This window comes from Aquarana catesbeiana, linkage group LG08 (genome assembly GCF_042186555.1).
Source record: "Aquarana catesbeiana isolate 2022-GZ linkage group LG08, ASM4218655v1, whole genome shotgun sequence".
NCBI lineage: Eukaryota > Metazoa > Chordata > Amphibia > Anura > Ranidae > Aquarana > Aquarana catesbeiana.
Window position 1 is genome coordinate 270,510,453 of NC_133331.1, and position 22,341 is coordinate 270,532,793.

Sequence of the window (22,341 nt, forward strand, 5' to 3'; positions counted from 1 at the left end):
GTCTGCACATCTGTTGTGCCCAGTATGAGAGGTTTTCACCATCCCTGTGCTGAGTTCCAAGGTCTGCAAACATGATGTGCCCATTATGAGGGGTTCCCACCATACAGGGTCTACACTACTGCTTTGTCATGATGAGGGATTCCCAACAGCACTGTGCTGAGTTCCTACGTCTGAACACATGCTGTGCCAATTATGAGGGGTTTCCACCATCCCTGCACTGAGCTCCCAGGTCTGAACACCTGCTGTGCCCATTATGAGGGGTTCCCACCATCCCTATAATGAATTATCAGGCCTACACACCTGCTTTGTCCATTATGAGGAGTTCCCACCATCCCTATGATGAATTCTCAGGCATGCACACCTGCTTTGTCCATTATGAGGAGTTCCCACCATCCCTGCACTGATTTGCCAAGTCTGGGTCTGCACACCAGATATTTCCATTATGAGGGGCTCTCACCATCGCTCCTGGATTTTATTAAAATGACTATGAATGTAACATGAAGAGGGGGACCACACACACAGGTGGGAAGGAACATTCGAACCTCCAAGGTGGACTGGAACGCATCAAGTTTGAGGCCTATAGGAAGTCTGAGGCGGACTCTGGCCCCTCAGGCCCCCCAGCCTCCACCAATAAATGAGCTATCACTGTTGGGTGGACTGGTCTTTCTTTAGGTGTGTCGTTGCACATTTTACATAAATATTTTTGGCTGATAAATAAATGATTTTTAAAGAACAGCAGCATTCATTGTCAATAGTGTAAGATAGAAAATGGCAGAATGTTACAAGCCAGTGTACGCCGATCGGTGGTGGTGAACTCTCTTAGTATAGCAGGCCCCTGTCATGTCACATTCGGCTACCCATCACATTTTGCTACCTGCTGGAGTGCGCATGCGCGACGCCGCCATATGTGTTTCAACACTGTTGTAAGACCACTTTGCCACAGGGCCCCTCACGGGCTCGCTTTGCTTGCCACGCTTCGGGCACGGCCTCGCTTCCCCCGGCATAATTATAATCAAACTCTATGTCCACTTGGATGGTGGAGCTTGAACCTGGAGTCAGGGGTGTGGCCACAAAATTCTGCGCAAGCGCAGATCGCCGCAGTGTTGAAACGCATATGGCGGCATCGTGCATGCGCGGTCCAGCGGGTAGCCAAATGTGATGGGTCGCCATATGTGATGCTACACCCCAAGTGTGGCCCATGAGATCTCTTCAGGAAAAGCCAACCTTTCAGTACAGGGAACAACAGAGGAAAATGAGGTCTTCTCCCCTTACAGGCAGAGCAGTGTACATTTTTAAGAGTGGATGGACAGTAGTAGAAATCCTTTGTTTTTTTATATAGTGGTTTGCCTAGAGTTGTACCCATTGATTTCCCAGCTAAAGGTCTGAGATGGGACTTATGACATTGTTCTGACCCCACACGTTATATAAAGATTTTTATTCATGTTTCTCAGATTGAGCCCTGCGCATGTGCCAAGCCAGCCCGGAAGTCGCTGGGCGGCCGTGGAACGCACACAACGAAAGCTCAAAAAAAACGGAAATCGCTGCTCAGCGTGCTGCTTGGCAACCGGGTCCCGCCTCCTGACCCTGAGCGCTTCCCCGCAGCAGACGCTAGAGGGCGCGCACAAAACGAAACGTTTTCCTACTGGAGAGCGGCCGCCATTTTTCGTTAGTCCGTGAATCCATCGGATCCTGCATAGCTGCAGGCGACGGCCATTTTCTTGTAGCCGGAGATGGAATCTCTCACAAAGTTGCAGTAACTTTTCTCTTTTGCCAGTGGCTGCTGGTGCTTTGTAGCTGGAGAGTGTTCTCAGTGATAAGGTAATGATGTCCTTGTGTTATATGCAGCAGAGAAAGGGGGTAGGGGGCATGGCTATAGGAAGAAGGGGAGGGGACATGGATTGCTGAGCCAGTGCTGGACAGATATGCTAATTAGCTTGGAGGTGGTGTTGTAACTCTAAAAATAGGGCAGCCTGGGTGACCAATTGGGGTTCCCAGCTCCGCCCACCTTTCCTGGCCATTACACAAAGTGTCTTTCCTGCCGTTGCATTATCGCCTTCCTTTGAAAAGCTGCGATCATTTTAAAATATAAAGAGCAGCTCCGGTCTCGGCCCTTATCTGAGCCGCATGTGCTTCCTGCAGCCATAATTCCAGACGTCACCTCACAGGGTCTGCGCAACTTCCTACCCGGGCCACCAATCACATTTATTGGCAGTTCTGCATCAAATTGGTGGATCAAAACCAGATTTTCTCTATGTGAGGGACAGCGAGAAGCCGTAGAGGGCATGTTTGGGAACTCCCCTCCTGTACCTTGAACTGGGGTTCCCGGATCACCAGATCTCCCACCAATGGGAGTGGGTGGAACCAGTGCCCTACAGCAAGCATGGTCCTACCGTCCACAAAGTGCTTGGGAATACAAAGGGACGGATTAATGGAATAACCAAATGCCTTTTTGGTATATTTACCTTTTCCAGAAGTCTTTAGGTCGGTCATGTGACGCACAGGATCCTCTTCTTTCTTGGATCTTCTCCAGCAGAGGGCAGGCTTTGATGATGCTGCTCTCTGCACACTGGGATGTCTTGGTGACGCCCACTCAGGGGGGCGGGTCAATGACACCCAACACTCACTGTATATCCTCAGTCTTTCAACCCTGGAAGACTGAGGACATCTAATGGTGGAAAGTAGAAACTGCAAGGGACAGGTGAGAATCGCAGACCGAGCTGTGTTTTTTTTTTTTTTTTTTTTTTTAAAGGATAGTCCACCTTTACAAAAAAACTGACTATGCAGGTAAGGGATGTTTGTGGATTAAAACAAACTGTGCAGCTGTGACTAAAAATGAATAACACCCTTGCTATAGGTGTAGGCCATTTACATACCTTATGAAGCCTGGCAGAAAATATTCCCAAGACGTTTATTTTCCACTTGTTGACTCTATTGTGCAAAAGCACATACCTGTACGTCATTTTGTGCAATAGCCACTGGGGGGCACACGTTGCCGGAGGTGCGATCGCATGCTGATTAAACACAGGGGATGCTAATTAGCGGGTCCGGTAGACCCGATGTCTGCGGTAATTTAACTGACAATTGGTTCGGACTTGCAACGCTGATGTTCTTTTTTCACCACAAATAGAGCATTCTTTTGGTGGTATTTGATCACTTATGTGGTTATTATTTTTTGCACTATAAACAAAAAAAGAACAACCATTTTGAAAAAAAAAAAAAAACAATATTTTTTACTTTCTACTATAAAACACATCTAATAAAAAAATGTAAAAAATGTAATTCATCAGTTTAGGCCAATATGTATTCTGCTACATTTTTTGGTAAAAAAATCCCAATAAGCGTATATTGATGGGTTTGCGCAAAAGTTCTAGCGTCTACAAAATAGGGGATATTTTTTTTTTTTATTTTTTACTAGTAATGGCGGCGATTAGCGACTTATAGCAGGACTGAGATATTGCGGCAGACAAATCGGACACCTTTGACACTTTTTGGGAACCAGCGACACTAATACAGTGATCAGTGTGAAAAAATATGCACTGTCACTGTACTAATGACACTGGCAGGGAAGAGGGCGATCAAAGGGTAAAAATGTGTGTCTAGCCTGTGCTTACTTACTGTGGGGGAGGTGCTTTGACTAGGGAAAGGCAAAGATCCATGTTCCTGCTTTGCAGAAACACAGGATCAATGCCTTCCTTACTGAGAGAACGACAATCTGCCTTGTTAACATAGGCAGATTGTCATTCTGCATGTGTCCTGTGTTCCCACTGTGTGTGTGATCATGGCGGGAGCATGTCGCTGGCTACGTGTGTACGTGCCCCAGACCCTGAAGTGTCAAAGCATGTACTAGGAATGTGATCTGGCACAAAGTGGCCGCCCTGCCGCAGTGAATGTATAGTGGGCGGTCCACAACTGGTTAACCACCGCCCACCCGGCCACTGGACATATAAGGCTGGGTGGGCGCTTCCTCCTTCTGAGTGGACATTCAGGAATGTCCCTTAGGAGGAGGGGGATCGTGCGCGCACGCGTGCCCGTGCAGCGGCGCGATCCTGATGCACTCGTGTCACCCGGACACGGCGCATCTACGATCGGCAGGAGGGCTCTGTGATTGGCCCTGCTGATCACATGACGGCTGTGTGATGTAAATAGAGAGCCGGTTGCTAGGCGATCGGCTCTCCTCTCCTCTCCTCACATGGAAGTTGTCATTGAGGAGAGGAGAGCTGATCGCTGAAGCTAGCCGGTGATCAGTTAGTATGAGCTGTTTTTTATAGTTTTTTACACACTGATCACCAGCCCGGTGTCCCCACACAATGTCCCCAAAACACTGTCCCCACACACTAAAAACACATGTCCCCCACATATGTAACAGTAAAATCATATGTCCCAATGATCATCTGCACACATCTGTCCGTGATCACACAAACCAATTATTATACACTTAACGGGATTTTTTTTTTACCAAAGACATGTAGCAGAATACATTTTGGCTTAAATTTATGACAAAATTCGATTTGATTGGATTTCTTTTAAAACAGAAAGTAGAAAATATTGTTTTTTTTTTTAAATTTCCGGTCTTTTTTTCGCTTATTTCGCAAAAAATAAAAAAACGATTTGTGAATAAATACCACCAAAAGAAAGCTCTATTTGTGTGAACAAAATGATAAAAATTTGGGTACAGTGTTTCATGACCGCGCAATTCTTATTGAAAGTGCGAGAGCGCTGAAAGCTGAAAATTGGCCTGAGAAGGAAAGGGGGGAAAGTGCCCGGTATTGAAGTGGTTAAAAAAGAAAATTAGCCCAAGGCTGGACTTTTGAAAGAAAAATGACCCACATTTTCCACGTGTACTGTGGCGCAATGAAAAGCCGCCCATAGGTCGCACATAGGCCTATGTCCGATTCCCCATCTGTCCATCACTGGCTGGATTTTTGTACTTATTTTTTATTTATTTCAGGTACTTATATAGCGCCGTCAATTTACGCAGCGCTTTACATATACATTGTACATTCACATCAGTCCCTACCCTCAAGGGGCTTACAATCTAAGGTCCCTAACTCACATTCATACATACTAGGGACAATTTAGACAGGATCCAATTAACCTACCAGCATGTCTTTGGAGGGTGGGAGGAAACCGGAGTACCCGGAGGAAACCCACGCAGGCACAGGGAGAACATGCAAACTCCAAGCAGGTAGTGTCGTGGTTGGGATTTGAACCAGTGACCCTTCTTACTGCTAGGCGAGAGTGCTACCACTGCACCACTGTGCCGCCCATAGATTTTTGTACTTGTAGTCATTTTTTTATACATATATAAATTTGTATAGGTTTACATTTTTATGTACATTTGTGTTTTGAAAAGGGATAGTTTACAACTACCTATGCGGATATGGGGCGTGTATAGATAAAAACAAACTGTGCAGCTTTGGCCAAAGTTGAGAATTTCCCTTGCTATGGGTGTAGGCTACTTCCTTACCTCCTGAAGCCTGACCTGAGAACTCCCAGAACGTTACTAAGAGAAGCCCCGGTCATTACTGCTCACCTCCACCATCACAGGAGTCAGCTCTTTTTCTGATTCAACCCACTCACATGCTCTTTCTCTCCCCTGATGCAGTAGCTCTGAGCTCACTCCTGTGATGGTGGAGGTGAAAAGAAATGACTAATGCCGTGTACACACAGGGGGAACTTTCAGCATCAAACATCCGACGGACTTTCGACGAACTTTCGAACGACCGGACTTGCCCACACACGAACGGACTAAAGTCCGTTCGTTTGAACGTGATTACGTACGAAGGGACTAGAATAAGGAAGTTCATAGCCAGTAGCTGCCCTTGCGTCGTTTTTTTGTCCGTCGGACTAGCATACAGATGAGCGGATTCTTCGATCGGACTCGAGTCCGTCGGAAAGATTTGAAACCTGTTCTAAATCTAAAGTCCGTCTGATTTTCCACAGAAAAAGTCAGCTGAAGGTCCGATGAAGCCCACACACGATCGGATTGTCCGACGGATTCGTTCTGTCGGACCAGTCCGGTCGAAAAGTCCGGTCGTGTGTACACGGCATAAGCCTCACTTAGCAACATCCTGGGAATATTCCAGTCAGGCTTCAGGAGGCACATAAAAGGCCTACACCTATAACAAGGGCATTATTCAACTGTAGTCAAAGCCGCAAAGTTTGTTTTTTATCTATAGACGCCCCTTATCTGCATAGGCAGTTTTTTGGTAAAGGTGAACTAACCCTTTAAATATTTATGAACCTCTTGTCTTGATCTTTACAAAGCTGTGTTTTTTCCCCAAAGATGAGCTCAGGTAGACCAAGAGGTGGGAGAATATAGAAGGATCTCTACAAGGACGTCATGATGGAGAACCGGCCACCCCTCACATCACTGGGTAAGAGGAGACTTTCATTTCTTGTATTGAGGATCCCCCTAGATACACACATCCTCTGATATATGGAGATAGTATGTCAGGTTCCTATACGGTGTCAGGATGTCACTGTGTATTTCTCGATGGAGGAGTAGGAGTATATAGAAGGACATAAGGATCTGTACGAGGACATCATGATGGAGAACCAGTATTGAGGATCCATCTAGATACACACATCCTCTGATATAAGGACATAGAAACAATGTATTCAGTCAGTGTGTGTGTTTCCTACAGATGGATCCAGTAACAGAAATCCCCCAGAGAGATGTCCCCGTCCTCTGTATTCCCGGGACTCCACACAGGAACATCAGAAGATCCCTCAGGAGGATCAGGTAAGTGGAACAGAGGGTCTTAAGAAGAAAAGATGGAGATTCCTCTAAATCATAAATTCTGTATTTTTTTGTGTGTTTAGAATGACAGTCTGATTGTGGTTAAAGTTGAAGATAAAGAAGATCCATATGTGATGGATGATGATCTGTGTAAAAAGGAGGAAGATCCTCCAGAGATCAGCACAGGTGAGTAATAAACACTAAATCCAGAGAAGAGTCCCACATTCTCCATGTTCAGTCACTACAACAATCTCTTCTTCTCCCCTCTCCTCTGTCAGTAGACAGTAACGGCTTGTTTACACTTGCTTCGATGAGCATTTGATGAGGCTTCGGTGAGGCTTCAGTGGGGCCTTGAGCGAGCTTTGCCATAGACTTCTATGGAGGCTTTGAAGACGCTTTGAAGCACCACTTAAGCTCTCATGGGGTATAATTTTTCAAGTGAAACCGAAGCAAAGCAAAGCAATAGCAGGTGTAAACAGGACTGTAAGCTAACCATTTTATTTAGTGACAGGTTTTCACAAAGCCTGTCTGAAGCCTTGTTTTGAAGCAAGTATAAACTAGCCGTTAATGTGTGTTGAAGCCGCAGCAAGTGTAAATAATCCCTTACACTTTCTTCAAAACAAGGCTTCGGACAGGCTTTGTTAAAGCTCTCTGAACGCCAGTTAAAGCTCCTATCACTAAATAAAATGGTTAGCTTACAGTCCTGTTTACACCTTGATTTTGCTTAGTGCTTCGGTGGGGCTTCAATGAGGCTTTGGTGGGGCTTCATGGGGCTTCGATGAGGCTTCAGTGGGGCTTAAAGTGAGCTTTGCCATAGACTTCTGTGGAGGCTTTGAAGACGCTTTGAAGCACAACTAAAGCGACATGGGGTATAATTTTTGAAGCAAAGCCAAAGCAAAGCAAGGTGTAAACAGGACTGTAAGCTAACCATTTTATTTAGTGACAGGGCTTTGACTAGCATTTAGGGAGCTTTAACAAAGCGTGTCTGAAGCCTTGTTTTGAAGCAAGTGTAAGGGCTTTTTTACACTTGCTTCGGCTTCAAAACACATTAATGGCTAGTTTACACTTGCTTCAAAACAAGGCTTCGGACAGGCTTTGTTAAAGCTCTCTGAAAGCCAGTCAAAGCCCCTGTCACTAAATAAAATGGTTAGCTTACAGTCCTGTTTACACCTTGCTTTTGCTTTGCTTTGCTTCGGCTTTGCTTCAAAAATTATACCCCATGTAGCTTTAGTGGTGCTTCAAAGTGTCTTCAAAGCCTCCATAGAAGTCTATGGCAAAGCTCGCTCAAGGCCCCACTGAAGCCTCATCGAAGCACCAAGCAAAAGCAGGTGTAAACAGGACTGTAAGCTAACCATTTTATTTAGTGACAGGAGCTTTGACTGGCATTCAGAAAGCTTTAACAAAGCCTGTCCGAAGCCTTGTTTTGAAGCAAGTGTAAACTAGCCCTTAATGTGTGTTGAAGCCGAAGCAAATGTAAATAAGCCCTAATGGGGAGACAGTATGTGCCCAGTGGGGGAGTCAGGAGCCATCAGACTCTATTAGACTCCGGCTTTCCTCATCACATCATGTCATTGTGTGTTACCAGCCAAGAGACGTGACCAGTCTCCCCCCACACACACTCTCTGGGGTCTCTCATACATCTCAGTACAGGGGGCTTCACTCTCATCTTTATTCACAGACACCAGAGCCACTCAGACAAAGGTCAAAAGTGAAGAGGAGGATCTACAAGTGATAATTAAAAAGGATGAAATTCCTCCAGAGATCAGTACAGGTGAGGAATAAACACTAAATCCAGAGAAGAGTCCCAGATTCCTCTTGTTCAGAAAACCCTTTTCATTCGATATTTTTTTCTCTGATCATCTCATTATATGACACTGAAGTGAAATCTGAAGCTTGCAGCACTTGTTTTCTATAATGCAGCTAATGCATAGCAAGGGTGTCATCATTACAGAAGCCTGGCCTCTTCCAGAGGGGTCACTGTAACGAGCCCCTTGCTCGCTCAATTCCACTCTCCCGACACTCCTCTGCGGCTATTGAATCAGATTGCAGATCGCAACATCTGATGGTTCAGTCATCCGATGCTCCGGGACTAGAACTACAGCTATGTGCCGTTCTAATCCAGTTGTGTAGCTCAGAACAAACACCAGGCAGGCTGTATGTAAGTTCAACCAGGAATCTCTTTTATTGAAAGGAATACAGGCTCTTTTATACAGTAAAAAAGGAGATGCAGACCTCCTGCTCATATTACTCTGAACATACACCTGTGACCAGAAACCTAATTAACATGGGCGAATTAACTAATCCCTTTAGACAGCCTAGATGACCTTTAGGCCAGACTGGCCATCTTGTAGCTCAGAAAACCCAATCAACATTATCACAATCAACAGAGACTCTTCTTCACACAATAGCAGAGTTAATTAACACAAACAACAATGGGGATCTAATGACTCTTAGATCAAATACTAGACTTATTTACAATACACATTCTAGCAGGCAACAGACAGACAGGTGGCGGGAATTGACATCAGCATCTCCTAACAGTATTTGTCCCAGCATTATGAATCAGAGGAGAAATACTTCAGTATTCCAAGCTTCGTGACAATCCAGTATTCCAAAGTTCATGACAGTCACCATAGCAAGAGGCAGAGGTGGTGTCATTATTTTAGAGGTCTAACCTCTTCCAGACACATCACCATAGCATCAGGGAGTAGCAGTGTCACTGTGTAGAGATGCCTGGCCTGTTCTAGAGGGGTCACAATAGCAACAGGCAGCATTAGTAGGATTATTAGAGAGGCCCGACCTCTCCTAGAACTGTCTCTATAGTAACAGGGAGTAGCAGTGTCACTATGTACAGAGGCCTGACCTCTTCTGGAGGGGTCACCATAGCAGCAGGAGTGTCTTCACTACAAAGGTCTGGCCTCTTCTAGAGGGGATACCATAACAGCAAACAGCGAGACTGAGCAACAGACAGCAACAGTGTCATCATTATAGAGGCCCGACCTCTTCTAGATACATCACCATAGTAACAGGGAGTAGCACTGTGATCACTACAGAGGCCTGACCTCTTCTACAGGGGTCACCATAACAACAGGTAGCAGCAGTGTCATCACTACATAGAGGTCTGACCTCCTCAAAAGGGGTCATCATAGTAAGAGGCAGCAGCAGTGTCATCACTTGAGAGGCCTGGCCTCTTCTAGACATGACACAATAGAAGAAAAAAGTAGGCTTGGCCTCTTTTAAAAGGGGTCATCATAACAACAATGAGAACTGGTTTCATTACAGCAAGTTAACTAGATTTGTGTTTCCTACAGATGGATCCAGTAACAGAAATCCCCCAGAGAGATGTCCCCGTCCTCTGTATTCTCGGGACTCCACACAGGAAGATCAGGAGATCCCTCAGGAGGATCAGGTAGGCGGAAGTGGGGTTCTTACCTTGAAGGGTAACAATAGTAGTTTTTGTGGGTTTTAGTTTATAAACTAATATTTTATATCAATCTATTATAAAAAAATTCCTATATCTTGTTGGCAAGTGTGAATCATACCAGAAATTCTCAGAGCTTTTTATCCCGCGAGACTGGGTACACATTCATTCTGTGCAAATGGGGGCAAAATTGAATGTTACTAGTGTATTTATTCTTCTGGTCAAATATACAGGTGCATCTCAAAAAATTTGCATATCATATAAAAAAGGATTTTTAATACAGAAATGGCTTACTGAAAAGTATGTCCATGTACAGCATAGTATACACTCAATACTTGATCGGGACTCCTTTTTGCATGAATTACTTCATCAATGCGGTGTGGCATGGAGGCGATCAATCTGTGGCACTGCTGAGGTGTTATGGAAGCCAGGGCTTTTTTGATAGCGGCCTTTAGCTTGTCTAAATTGTTGGGTCTGGTGTCTCTCATCTTCCTCTGGACAATACCCCACAGATTCTCTATGGGGTTTAGGTCAGGCAAGTTTGCTGGCCAATCGAGCACAGTGATACCATGATCAATAAACCAGGTATTGATACTTTTGGCAGTGTGGGCAGGTGCCAAGTCCTGCTGGAAAATAAAATCAGCATCTCTATAAAGCTGTGCAGCAGAGGGAAGCATGAAGTGCTCTAGAATTTCCTGGCAGAGGCCTTCGCTGACTTCTGACTTGATAAAACACAGTGGACCAACACCAGCAGATGACATGGCTCCCCAAATCATCACTGACTGTGGAAACTTCACACTGGACCTCATGGATCTTCCTCCAGACTCTGGGACCTTGATTTCCAAATTAAATGCAAAATTTACTTTCATCCGAAAAGAGGACTGGATATGTCGGTGGCTCTTGAAGCACTGACATCAGTCATAGTCCACTCCTTGCGAATCGACCCAGAATTCTTGAATGGCCTTTGCTTCACAATCCTCTCAAAGCTGCGGTTATCCCTGTTGCTTGTGCCACTTTTTCTACTACACTTTTTCTATCTGCTCAACTTTCCAGGGAGATACACATCTTGTTTCCCCTTGCCCCTACATTGTTTCTTACGATCTGGGCAAAACATTAGATCCTATTTGGTACCTTTTTTCATTTTTTTCAGATGTGCTATGCATTTGCTCTTGATAAGTGGCGACTGGCCACAAAACGCATCAAGCCTATCAATGTCATCATGTTCCCAACACATAGCTTGACCTCAACTGTGATTCATTTGTATCTTATAACTCATTTGTATCCATTACTCAATAAGCATTTGGCTTTTTATACTAATTACTTCCATGGGATACTTTGTGATTTCAGATGCTTGTGTGTGTGTGTGTGTGTATATATATATATATATATATATATATATATATATATATATATAAATTTTTCTTTTCTTGTATGCTATCGCTTTGTACAAAAGAGAAAAAATACTCATGTTCAATCATGTATCATATGCTTATGAGGTATGCTTTGTTTATATGCCAATTAAACAATTTTACAATTTCTCCTACCACGTGTCTTGTGCCTCACTAAAGTCCCACAAATTTCCTTTCTTTTTTCTGATTTAGGGATGGAGGTGCATGTTATCAAAAGTCCCAAAACCCCTTTTGCCAACTTTCCATTAATATGCTTGGATACAGCACTCTGTGAACAGCCAGCTTCTTTAGCAATGACCTTTTGTGACTTAACCACCTTGCGGAGGGAGTCAGTGACTGTCTTCTGGACAATTGTCAAGTCAGCAGTCTTCCCCATGATTATGTAACTTACTGAACCAGACTGAGGAACCATTTAAAGGCTCAGGAAACCTTTACAGGTGTTTTGAGTTAATTGGCTGATTAGAGTGTGACACCACGAGTCTACAATATTCAACTTTTTCACAATATTCAAATTTCCTGAAATAATGAATTTTGGGTTTTCACAAGGTGTAAGCCATAATCATCGAAATTACAAGAAAGAAATGCTTGAAATATAACACCCTGTGTGTAACAAATCTATATTATATATGATTTTCACTTTTTGAATTGAATTACTGAAATAAATGAACTTTTTGATGATATTCTAATTTTTTGAGATGCACCTGTAAGCTATTCCTACAGAATAGAGCGAATCAGGAAAATACTGCATTATAGCCACTAGTTGGGGCTGATGATCATAGTAAAATATTTTTATTTCCTATGATCATCAGCTCCATCCAGTGGCCATAATGGAGTCTTTTCCCGATTCACTTTTTTTCAGTTTGAACAATTAACATTTGACCTGGAGAGAGATGAGCCCAATAACATTTGATTTTGTCCCCATTTGCACAGAACGAATGTACACGCTGATCTGGCCAGTAACACACCACCTATATTAGTGAGACTCCATTCTGGAGGAGTGAGAACAGGAGGCACAGCAGGCAGCAGCATTGCCAGTCTTGCGGAGGGGGGAGGGTAGTGATAAATGTGTTCGCAGATTTAATTACACTAACAAATTGAAGACAAAACTCCAGCACACACTTTATAATCAGAGCAAAAAAAAAAATTTTTATTTTTTTATAGAAGGATAAAGGATTTACAGGAATAAATAAAAGTTAATCGTTTTAATCACCCCTGTCAGTGGTAATTGGTTTGTCTCATCCATGTAAACTGATTCATTCTGCTAGAGAGCTTGTGAAAATACCTCATGACAATTTATTTAAAAAATACTTCCCAAAGTGTATCTGAACCCAAGAACAAAAATGTAATATATTATATTGCAGCTTACCGCTACTTAGATGGTGGCTGCATTCGTTTTTTTTTTCAGGAGTTTTTTTTTCCTGGTGGTGGGCGGTCCTTAATGACGCAGACAGCAGCACTAACTTGAGGATGTAATTGCTAACCTCTGCAACTGTAAGTGCAGTACTCCGTTTTGACACCCTCTCGGGAGGTGATTCCATGACCCCTGTACTCACAGTGACTCTTTCTGGAAGGTGGAGGACATCTTGTGGTGGAGAAGAGGTACTGCAGGGGACAGCGCTGGAGAGAAGATGAGTATTGCACTCAGAGCTGTTTTTTATTTCTTTTTGAAGTTCACAGGGCAGCTTTTAAATGGACCTGATATCATCTAAACTCTAATTCCATTACTATAATGGTCTTACACTGTGTGGTTTGTTAGGACGGTAGGTGGGTTTATCATTTTCCATTAATGAAATGTTTTCTGATTTCTGTTATGCAGGATTCAGATGTGATTGACATTAAAGTTGAAGCTGTAGGTGAAGAAGATCAATATGTGGCGGGTGATGAGCCGTATAAGGGGGACGTTCCTCTAGAGATCAACAAAGGTAAATAATAAACACTAAATCCAGAGAAGACGCCCAGATTCTGCTTGTTCAGTCACTACAACAATCTCTTCTTCTCCCCCCTCCTCTGTCAGTAGACAGTAATGGGGAGACAGTATGTGCCCAGTGGGGGAGTCAGGAGACATCAGACCCTTTTACATCACTGCTGTTATAGGGGTCCTCCCAGGAAGGAGACACAGTACAAGGCGGCTGACACAGGCATCTGACACTCCCAGAAGTGTCAAATGTTGTAGAATCTGACAGAGGTTACAGCACTGGTATGGAGGAAAAGTGGAAGACACAAGCCCCTGGAGAGGTGAATATAAGAGCTCTTCTACTGCAGGGCAACTTCATGTAGAATTTTTCCCTGCTTTTTAATAGTATGGCTGCTATTTTGGCACTGTATAGTCATCAAACATGGTTCATGGCTCACCCAAGTTTGTTAAATGATACATCACATAATTGTAGTGTTCTAGGAGGTATAAATGAGGGTGCTGGATCCTAATTTTCGGAAAATGGTTGTGTTATGGAACATGCCAGTCAGGCATCGTCTAACAATGGAATGGGGCTCTAGGAGGAGCCTTTGGTGTAGACTAGGGGTAGGCAACCTTTCAAAGGACAACATGGATCCCAATAAAAAGACAGCATCACAGTAGTGTTCTCTGTCCCCTTCACATCACCCCTCCACTCTAGTGTTCTCTGCTCCACAACGCGGTCTCCTCTGACCCACCCACAGTAGTGTTCTGCCCCCCCAAAGCAGTGCCCTCTGCCCCCTGCACATCACCCCCCCCCCCCCCCCCCCCCGTAGTATCCTCTGCCCCCTTCCCCCTACAGAAGTGTTCTGTAGCCCCTGATGCTGTAATCTCTGCCCCTTCACATCACCCCCCTGTTGTAGTGTCCTCTGCCCCCTTCCCCCCACAGTAGTGTTTTGTACCCCCCAATGCTGTGACCTCTGCACCCCTTACATCACCCCCCCTCCCCTGTCGTGTCCTCTGCCCTCTTCCCCCTACAGAAGTGTTCTGTACCCCCGATGCTGTAACCTCTGCCCCTTCACATCACCCCCCCCCCCCCCCCCCCGTTGTAGTGTCCTCTGCCCCCTTCCCCCCACAGTAGTGTTCTGTATCCCCCAATGCTGTGAACTCTGCCCCCCTCACATCACCCCCCCCTTCTGCTGTCGTGTCCTCTGCCCTCTTTCCCCTACAGAAGTGTTCTGTACCCCCCGATGCTGTAACCTCTGCCCCTTCACATCACCCCCCCCCTCCATTGTAGTGTCCTCTGCCCCCTTCCCTCCACAGTAGTGTTCTGTATCCCCCAATGCTGTGACCTCTGCCCCCCTCACATCACCCCCCCCTTCCGCTGTCGTGTCCTCTGCCCTCTTTCCCCTACAGAAGTGTTCTGTACCCCCCGATGCTGTAACCTCTGCCCCATCACATCACCCACGCCCAGCTGAAGTGTCATCTGCCCCCTTCCCCCCCACAGTAGTGTTCTGTACCCCCCAATAATGCTGTGACCTCTGCCCCCCTCGCATCACCCCCCCTTCCCCCGCTGTCATGTCCTCTTCCCCCTTTGGTCACACAGACCAAATAATATACTCTGATTAGGGTTATTGTTAGCAAAGAAGTGTAGAAGAATACATTTTTGGCGTAAATTTATGAAGAAATATTATTTATTTGCATAATTTTATAAAAGAAACTAAGAAATTTTTTTTGTATTTTTTTATTTATATAACAAAACTAAAAAACCCAGTGGTGATTAAATACCACCAAAAGAAAGCTCTATCTGTCTTTAAAAAAAATGATAAAAATTAAATTTGGGTCCAGTGTGGCATGAATGAGTATTTGTCATTCAAACTGTGACAGCGCTGAAAGATGAAAATTGGCCTGGACAGGAAGGGGGTAAAAGTGTCCAGTAATGAGGTGGTTAAAGGTTACCTGGTACCATCTGGAATTCCCCTATTATCCTACTACTCCTCTGTTTCTTATCTCCACCAGATGGACAGTACACCAGGATAGCAGACCTTCATCCTGGACTTCCAAATACAGATCCGCCACCCGATCCCTGCCATCCCGCTGCCGGCAGACGTCCTAAGAAGTTCTTGTGTTCCGAATGCGGAAAGAGTTTCTCCCAGAGGACTAAGCTTTTTGCCCATGAGCGGATTCACACCGGGGAGCGGCCTTTCTCATGCTCCGAATGCGGGAAGGTCTTTACCCAAAAGGCCCACCTCGTGACACATGAAAAAATTCACTCGGGGGAGAAGCCCCATTCCTGTTCACTGTGCGGGAAGTGCTTCACTGACAAGGCCGTCCTGGCTCGCCACCAAAAGTTCCACTCAGGGGAGAAGCCGTTTTCCTGCTCTGAGTGCGGGAAATGTTTCACTCTGAAAGGAGACCTCGTCAAACATCTCCGGATTCACACGGGGGAGAAGCCATATTCCTGTTCTTACTGTGGTAAACCCTTCCCAGACAAAGCGCGTCTAGACCGGCATGAGCTGATTCACACAGGGGAGAAGCCATTCTCCTGTTCCATGTGTGGGAAAGTATTTGCCCTAAAAGCTTTTTTAGTCACGCATGAACGAACTCACACTGACGAGAAGCCATACTCGTGTTCTGTGTGTGCAAAGTGTTTTACCCAGAAGTCTAATTTGGCCACGCATGAAAGGACTCACACCGGAGAAAAGCCGTTTTCCTGTTCGGCTTGCGGGAAGAGTTTTACTAGAAAAGCAACTTTGATCTCTCATCAGCATTCTCACAAGTGAAAGCACTTTATGGTTTCAGGGACAGAGCGACATTGCCAAATTTCCTTAACGTCTGTCCTCCCCAGTTGCTCATACACTCACCTTGCTCTGCTGCCCTGTAACTCTGTTTGGTATGGGGATCATGTGACTGTCAGGACCTAGATCCCCTGCTGGTGGCACTGTGGTTACCTGAGCGGAGGATTGTAATTCCAGTGCCCACCTTGGGGGTCTCCCAACAGCCAGCAGATCCCAGTAATCAGTTTCCACCTGATTCTGACTCCATGTGCTCTGATGACACTGGTTTTAATATAAACTTAAAGTGGTTGTTAACCCACTTTCGGTCATTTACATACTTAGTTCTGTATCCTAATACAGTGCCCCCCTGTCTCTGTGTTTCATTAAAAAAATACCTCCTTCACCGTATTTCACGGTGGCTCACGGCTCTCATGTAACCAGCTGTTTCTCCTCTCTGCCCGTCTTGCAGAAGCAGCGGGCGGGGCCGAGGTTTCCCCGCTGACGTCAGTGGGACGTGAGGAGGAGACAGGAGACACAGCCGGTAACGTGATCGCCGGGAGCCGCTGTGAGATACAGCGAAGAATGTATTTTTTTAATGAAACACAGAGATAGGGGCACTCTATTAGGATACAGAACTGAGTATTTAGACCCTTGTCCCGGTCTGTCCGTGTCCCGGGAAAAATCACAGGAAACTGGCTTTGTCCCGGTGTTCGGTAGGCAACCCGTCACCGGCCACAGCTTCTGTCTATGAAGACATGGCCGTCGGATCTCCCTCAGGCTAGCAGGTCTCTTCCCTGTGTACAATGGGAGGGGAGGGGCCTCCGACCCGGGCAGCTAACCAGCTTCAGTGTACAAGCAAATTGGTCTACTTGTACACTGAACAGAGAAGCCGATTAGCTGCCCGGGTCGGAGACCCCTCCCAGTGATGGGTTGCCTACTGAATACCAGGAGATCCCGCGGGCATCGCCCCCTACTCTCAATTCTTAGCTGACAGTCAGAGGTTCAGGGGGAGATGCTGCAGCACCAAAGTTGCAGGTAAGTGGCCATGGGGTGATCTAGTGGATGTTCTGTGTGTTAGGAGGGGGGTACAGAGCTGGGTTGGAGGTGCACATCAAGACCTGTACCATGTCCGCACACTCTCTGACAGTCTCCTGTACCATGTCCGCGCCCTCTTTGACAGTCTCCTGTACCATGTCCGCACCCTCTTTGACAGTCTCCTGTACCATGTCCGCACCCTCTCTGTCTCCTGTACCATGTCTGCACCCTCTCTGACTGTCTCCTGTACCTTGTCCGCTCCCTCTCTGACAGTCTCCTGTACCATGTCTGCACCCTCTCTGACTGTCTCCTGTACCTTGTCTGCTCCCTCTCTGACAGTCTCCTGTACCACGTCTGCACCCTCTCTAACAGTCTCCTGTACCACGTCTGCACCCTCTCTAACAGTCTCCTGTACCATGTCTGCAACCTCTCTGATAGTCTCCTGTACCATGTCTTCACAGTCTCTGACCATCTCTTCTATCTGTTAGATGGGATCTGCCTGGGGGGATGGTGTTTGGAGTATCTTTATCTGCTGATTGTTAAACTTTCTGGAATACACATATTGCTATTGTAGTGTAGGATCTGGGCCTGCTGTCCCTCCATCCCTCTCTCTTTCCTTCTTTTTTTCCTTCCTTCTCTCCATATCTCTTTCTTTCTCCTTTTCTCGCTTTTTCTCTCTCCCTCTTTCTTTCTTTCTTTCTTTCTTTCTTTCTTTCTTTCTTTTTCTTTCTTTCTTTCTTTCTTTCTTTTTCTTTTTCTTTTCTTTTCTTTTCTTTTCTTTTCTTTTCTTTCTTTCTCTCTCCCTCTCTTTCTCCCTTCCTTCTCTCTCTATCCCTCTCTTTCTTCTCCCTCCATCCCTCTTTCACCTCAGACTTTAACCACACCCCCTTTAGGCCACGCCCAATATTTAGTTTAAACCCTGCCCACTTTTCGCACCACATTCTTTCTCACCGCTAAGCCACACCTGCAAATGTCCCACCCCTAATTAAAATAAGACTCCACCTACATACAAAAAAAGTGTCCCTATTAATTTTTTCAGAATGTAGGCAACTATGCACATGGCATCTCCTCCTACCCGTGCTGGCCCATCTCAAGCACTGTTGTGTTAGATGAAGTGTAGTGAGACTGTCAGGACCTGGATCACCTGTCAGTGGCACTGTTGTTCCCTGGGCAGAAAGTTGTAATTCCATTGTCAACCAGCCGGTGTCTCCCAGCAGATCCCAGTAATCAGTTTCTACCTGATGCCGACTCTCTGCATGCACTTCGGGTTGAGTGACACAGGTTTAATGTAAACATGAGAGTTACCTCCATTCTCAAACTGCTCCTTGCTCTCCAACAGCTCCATTCAGCCTCCAAGTAAGCACTGCTTGGAGATGACACGTGGCTGAGGACTCTCCTTCTACCCATACTGGCCAATCATCAGCACTGTTGGACAGAGGGTTGTAATTTCAGTGTCCACCAGCGGTTGTCTCCCAGCAGCCAGCAGATCTCAGCAATCAGTTTCCACCTAATGCTGGGAGACACCTGCTGGTGGACACTGGAATTACAACCCTTTGCCCAGGGAACCACAGTGCCACTAGCAGGCGATCCAGGTCCTGACTGTCTCATTCCACTTCTTCCAGTGCTGGTAATTGGCCAGTATGGGTAGGTGGAGATAGTCCTCAGCTATGTGTCATCTCCAAGCAGTGACATAAAGCTTGCACTGCTTTCCTGGTGGCTGAATGGAGTGGCAGGGAGCAGCTTGGGAATGGAGGTAACTCTTAAGTGTGCATTAAAACCAGTGTCACTCAACCCACAGTGCATCCAGAGATTCATGGCCACACCCCCTGTAGTTATCAGCCAATATGGCAGCATACACACATCACTGGATAAAAAACCCTTTGGAGGTCACCTTTACACAGTGTAGTGGTGGGGGAGGCAGTATGTCCTGAGATATGTAAAGGGCAGAAGGACAGGTAAGTAAAAGGTCACTAAAAAAACGTACTATTGCGTGTCCGTATAATTATGGAGGGAACATTGTAAGCTCCTGTGGGGTCAGCATTTTTGTAAAATGATGCAGAATATATCAGCATTATGTGAAGGAGTAAAATAAATTATTTAACCGAAGTGTTCTGTATTAATATATTATGGAGGTTATCAATGTTGGATCTACAACAATCTGACTTAGAAATAAGTGGTGGCTTATATAGGGAAATGATAAAAGGTTTGGGACCTTTTTATATATTTGTTTTTGCCGTTTTAAATTTATGTTTTTTACAATTTTTATAAAATCTATTTTCACAAAAATGAACATTTCAGACATACGTGGTACAGCTGGGATTTCCATTGTACTGTAGGTTTTCTACAAAGGAGCTGATCCTTTTCAGATGCACTGTCTCTGGAAACCTCAGACAAAGCACAAAAATTCCAGCTTGAGCTATTGAGTTCTGTTAACGTCAGGCATGTCCGCTAGTCATGTCAAGTTCTCTTTGGATGAGTTATGTTGACTTGAGGCTTCACAGAGCATGTCAGGTGGCTTTTCTCTCAGGGGTCAGAGAGGAAACTGAGGATACACGCAACATTGGTAAGGAACTGGGTCCAAGTAAGCCTGGCTATAGGCTGGATAGGCCTGACATTGCCACCCCTATCTAGATAAGCTGTTTGAATCAAAGAAGCGGAACACTCAACCAGATGGATGGGTTGCAGTGATGTAATAAGGTGCCTTGAGACGGAGACGCCAGAATTCATTCTTTGGGTGTACTGATCCTGAGGAGATGATTGTTGGTAAATGGCCACAGCAAGCAACCCAAACTTCACTCAATAACATATTCTCATGTATAATAAAAGTTACTATACAGTCTACCATTGGTGGGCAACTGAGGCCCTCTACCTGTTGTGGAACTAAATGTCCCATGAGGCATTGAAGAAGTGACAGTTACAAGGCTGACTCCCAGAGGCATGATGGGACTTCTGCAACTGCTGAAGGGCAAAAGTTGCCCACCGTTGGTCTATGCTATCCAGGCTGGTCCTTTTTGCTGCCTTCTTTGCACAGCCCATGAACCTTTGTTAGTGGAATTGAGTCATCAAAGATCTCCATACCTCTTTCATGCTTTCAACTGCAAAGGGAGGCAGTGCAAGACATTTGGTGTAGTTGGACAAATGGCACAAATCCAGCTTTGTCCATGGTAGCAATGGCTGGGTGTGAAGAATTTGGTCTTTTTTAACAGGTTATTCAAGTTCTGATCCATCAAATCCCAACCGGAGACCTGAGTTGAGAAAAATGTGCAGAGTGCCATTATCTGAACACACTTTTTGCCTGACCACCTTGAAGGTCCTTATGTTTACATTGAGTTAGTGGTGAAGCCATTAGATCAGCAGTCATGGTTGGTACATAGGACTTCCATAAAGTCAAAGAGGAAAGGGGGGTTCATAAATGCAAGGGGCACTATTATTAGAGAGAAAAGGGGGGGCATGACTGCAGGGGGCACTGTGATAAGAGAGGAAAGGGGGGCATGACTGCAAGGAGCACTATGATTAGAGAGAAAAGGGGGGGATATGACTGCAAGGGGCACTGTGATTAGAGAGAAAAGGGGGGGGGGGGGCATGACTGCAAGGAGCACTATGATTAGAGAGAAAAGGGGGGGGGGATATGACTGCAAGGGGCACTGTGATTAGAGAGAAAAGGGGGGGGGGGGGGCATGACTGCAAGGAGCACTATGATTAGAGAGAAAAGGGGGGGGGGATATGACTGCAAGGGGCACTGTGATTAGAGAGAATAGGGGGGTGACTGCAAGGGGCACTGTGATTAGAGAGAAAAGGGGGGGGGGGGGGCATGACTGCAAGGAGCACTATGATTAGAGAGAAAAGGGGGGGGGATATGACTGCAAGGGGCACTGTGATTAGAGAGAATAGGGGGGTGACTGCAAGGGGCACTGTGATGGGGGCTTTGATTGAAAGGGGCACTGTAATGTAAAGGGGCACTGTATTGTAAAGGGTCACTGTGATTTAAAGGGGAATGCACTGTGAAGGGGCGCTATAATCTTTACAGTGCAGTCCCCTTTATATCACAGTGCCCCTTTACATTACAGTGCGGAGGACCAACTCCATGAATATCCTGTCACCAACAGCCCCCACAAACACCCGCCAGCTGGTCTCTGGAACATTGGCTGCTCAGTCTAAAATGCCCTGAGTCTATTTTTTGTCCCAGTCTGGGACTGGTCACAGTGATATCTTGACATGTGTGGCGGGAATTATATCTACATACACGTTATCAGAACACAATAGTTTAGCCGGATCGCTGTACTAATATTGTATAGTTAGTACAGAGATCTTGTTTTTTTGTTTTGTTTAGCCATCTGGGCTTACCATGTGTACCAGGTATAAGACCCCCAATGTCTCCCATTGCCCTCCACTGCAGCTAATCAAGCACAGGTGATGCTTGATTAGCTGCTTTCTTGGCTACGGTAGCCGGAATATGACAGCTGGAAACCCAGAAGTGATGTATTGCTCATAGCTTCTGGGTTCATTAGACATAAAGGATTAAGGAATTGCAGCTCTAGCAGCTTACTAGATCCCCCTAGAGGAACAGGAGAGCCTGGAAACTAGTGTGGGCACAGCTTCAGAGCCCCATAAAAGTGACTGAGTAGCTCTAAAGCCACTGGCAGTAAAAGGGTTAAAGCATAACTAAAGGAAAACTTTAGTTCGTGTTTTGGATGGAGAAGAGAGGAATTAGAACCCCTGACAGCTGTCTGTGCCTCTAATAGGGAGACTCACCCTTTCTATTTGTTCTGTTTACCATTATCATCAGAAGTGAAAATCAAAGAAAATCCCACATTTTTGGTTGTCATCAGAACAGGAACAGAGGAGAAATCTTCCAATGGGGACACTAGTTCTGGTGACAGCAAGTGATTTCTGTCACAAATTTCTTTTTACTGCCTGTTATGGCTTTGGGACAGGAAGTGAAGGGAAATCTCCCCAATCTGCAAAAGATGCTCATTGGTGAACAGATGGCAAAAAAAAAAAAAAAAATGATCCGTGTCCCTTACTGTATCCAAAATGAAGGAATAATATATACATTGGAACCTGAT

The 22,341-nt window shown here is 45.4% G+C and overlaps 1 protein-coding gene across 1 annotated transcript in view; it reads left to right on the top strand.

Annotated features, from left to right (window-relative positions):
* The first annotated feature begins 1,705 nt into the window (after nucleotides 1-1,705).
* LOC141106739 (uncharacterized) overlaps nucleotides 1,706-22,341 on the top strand; it is a 51,388-nt gene continuing 30,752 nt past the window's right edge. Inside the window, exons 1-8 of the mRNA XM_073597668.1 lie at nucleotides 1,706-1,818; nucleotides 6,287-6,377; nucleotides 6,648-6,745; nucleotides 6,826-6,928; nucleotides 8,421-8,513; nucleotides 10,054-10,151; nucleotides 13,389-13,494; nucleotides 15,483-16,245. Of these exons, the coding sequence (XP_073453769.1) occupies nucleotides 6,344-6,377; nucleotides 6,648-6,745; nucleotides 6,826-6,928; nucleotides 8,421-8,513; nucleotides 10,054-10,151; nucleotides 13,389-13,494; nucleotides 15,483-16,245 (1,295 nt within the window). The 5' untranslated portion in view covers nucleotides 1,706-1,818; nucleotides 6,287-6,343. The remainder of the gene's footprint in view (nucleotides 1,819-6,286; nucleotides 6,378-6,647; nucleotides 6,746-6,825; nucleotides 6,929-8,420; nucleotides 8,514-10,053; nucleotides 10,152-13,388; nucleotides 13,495-15,482; nucleotides 16,246-22,341) is intronic.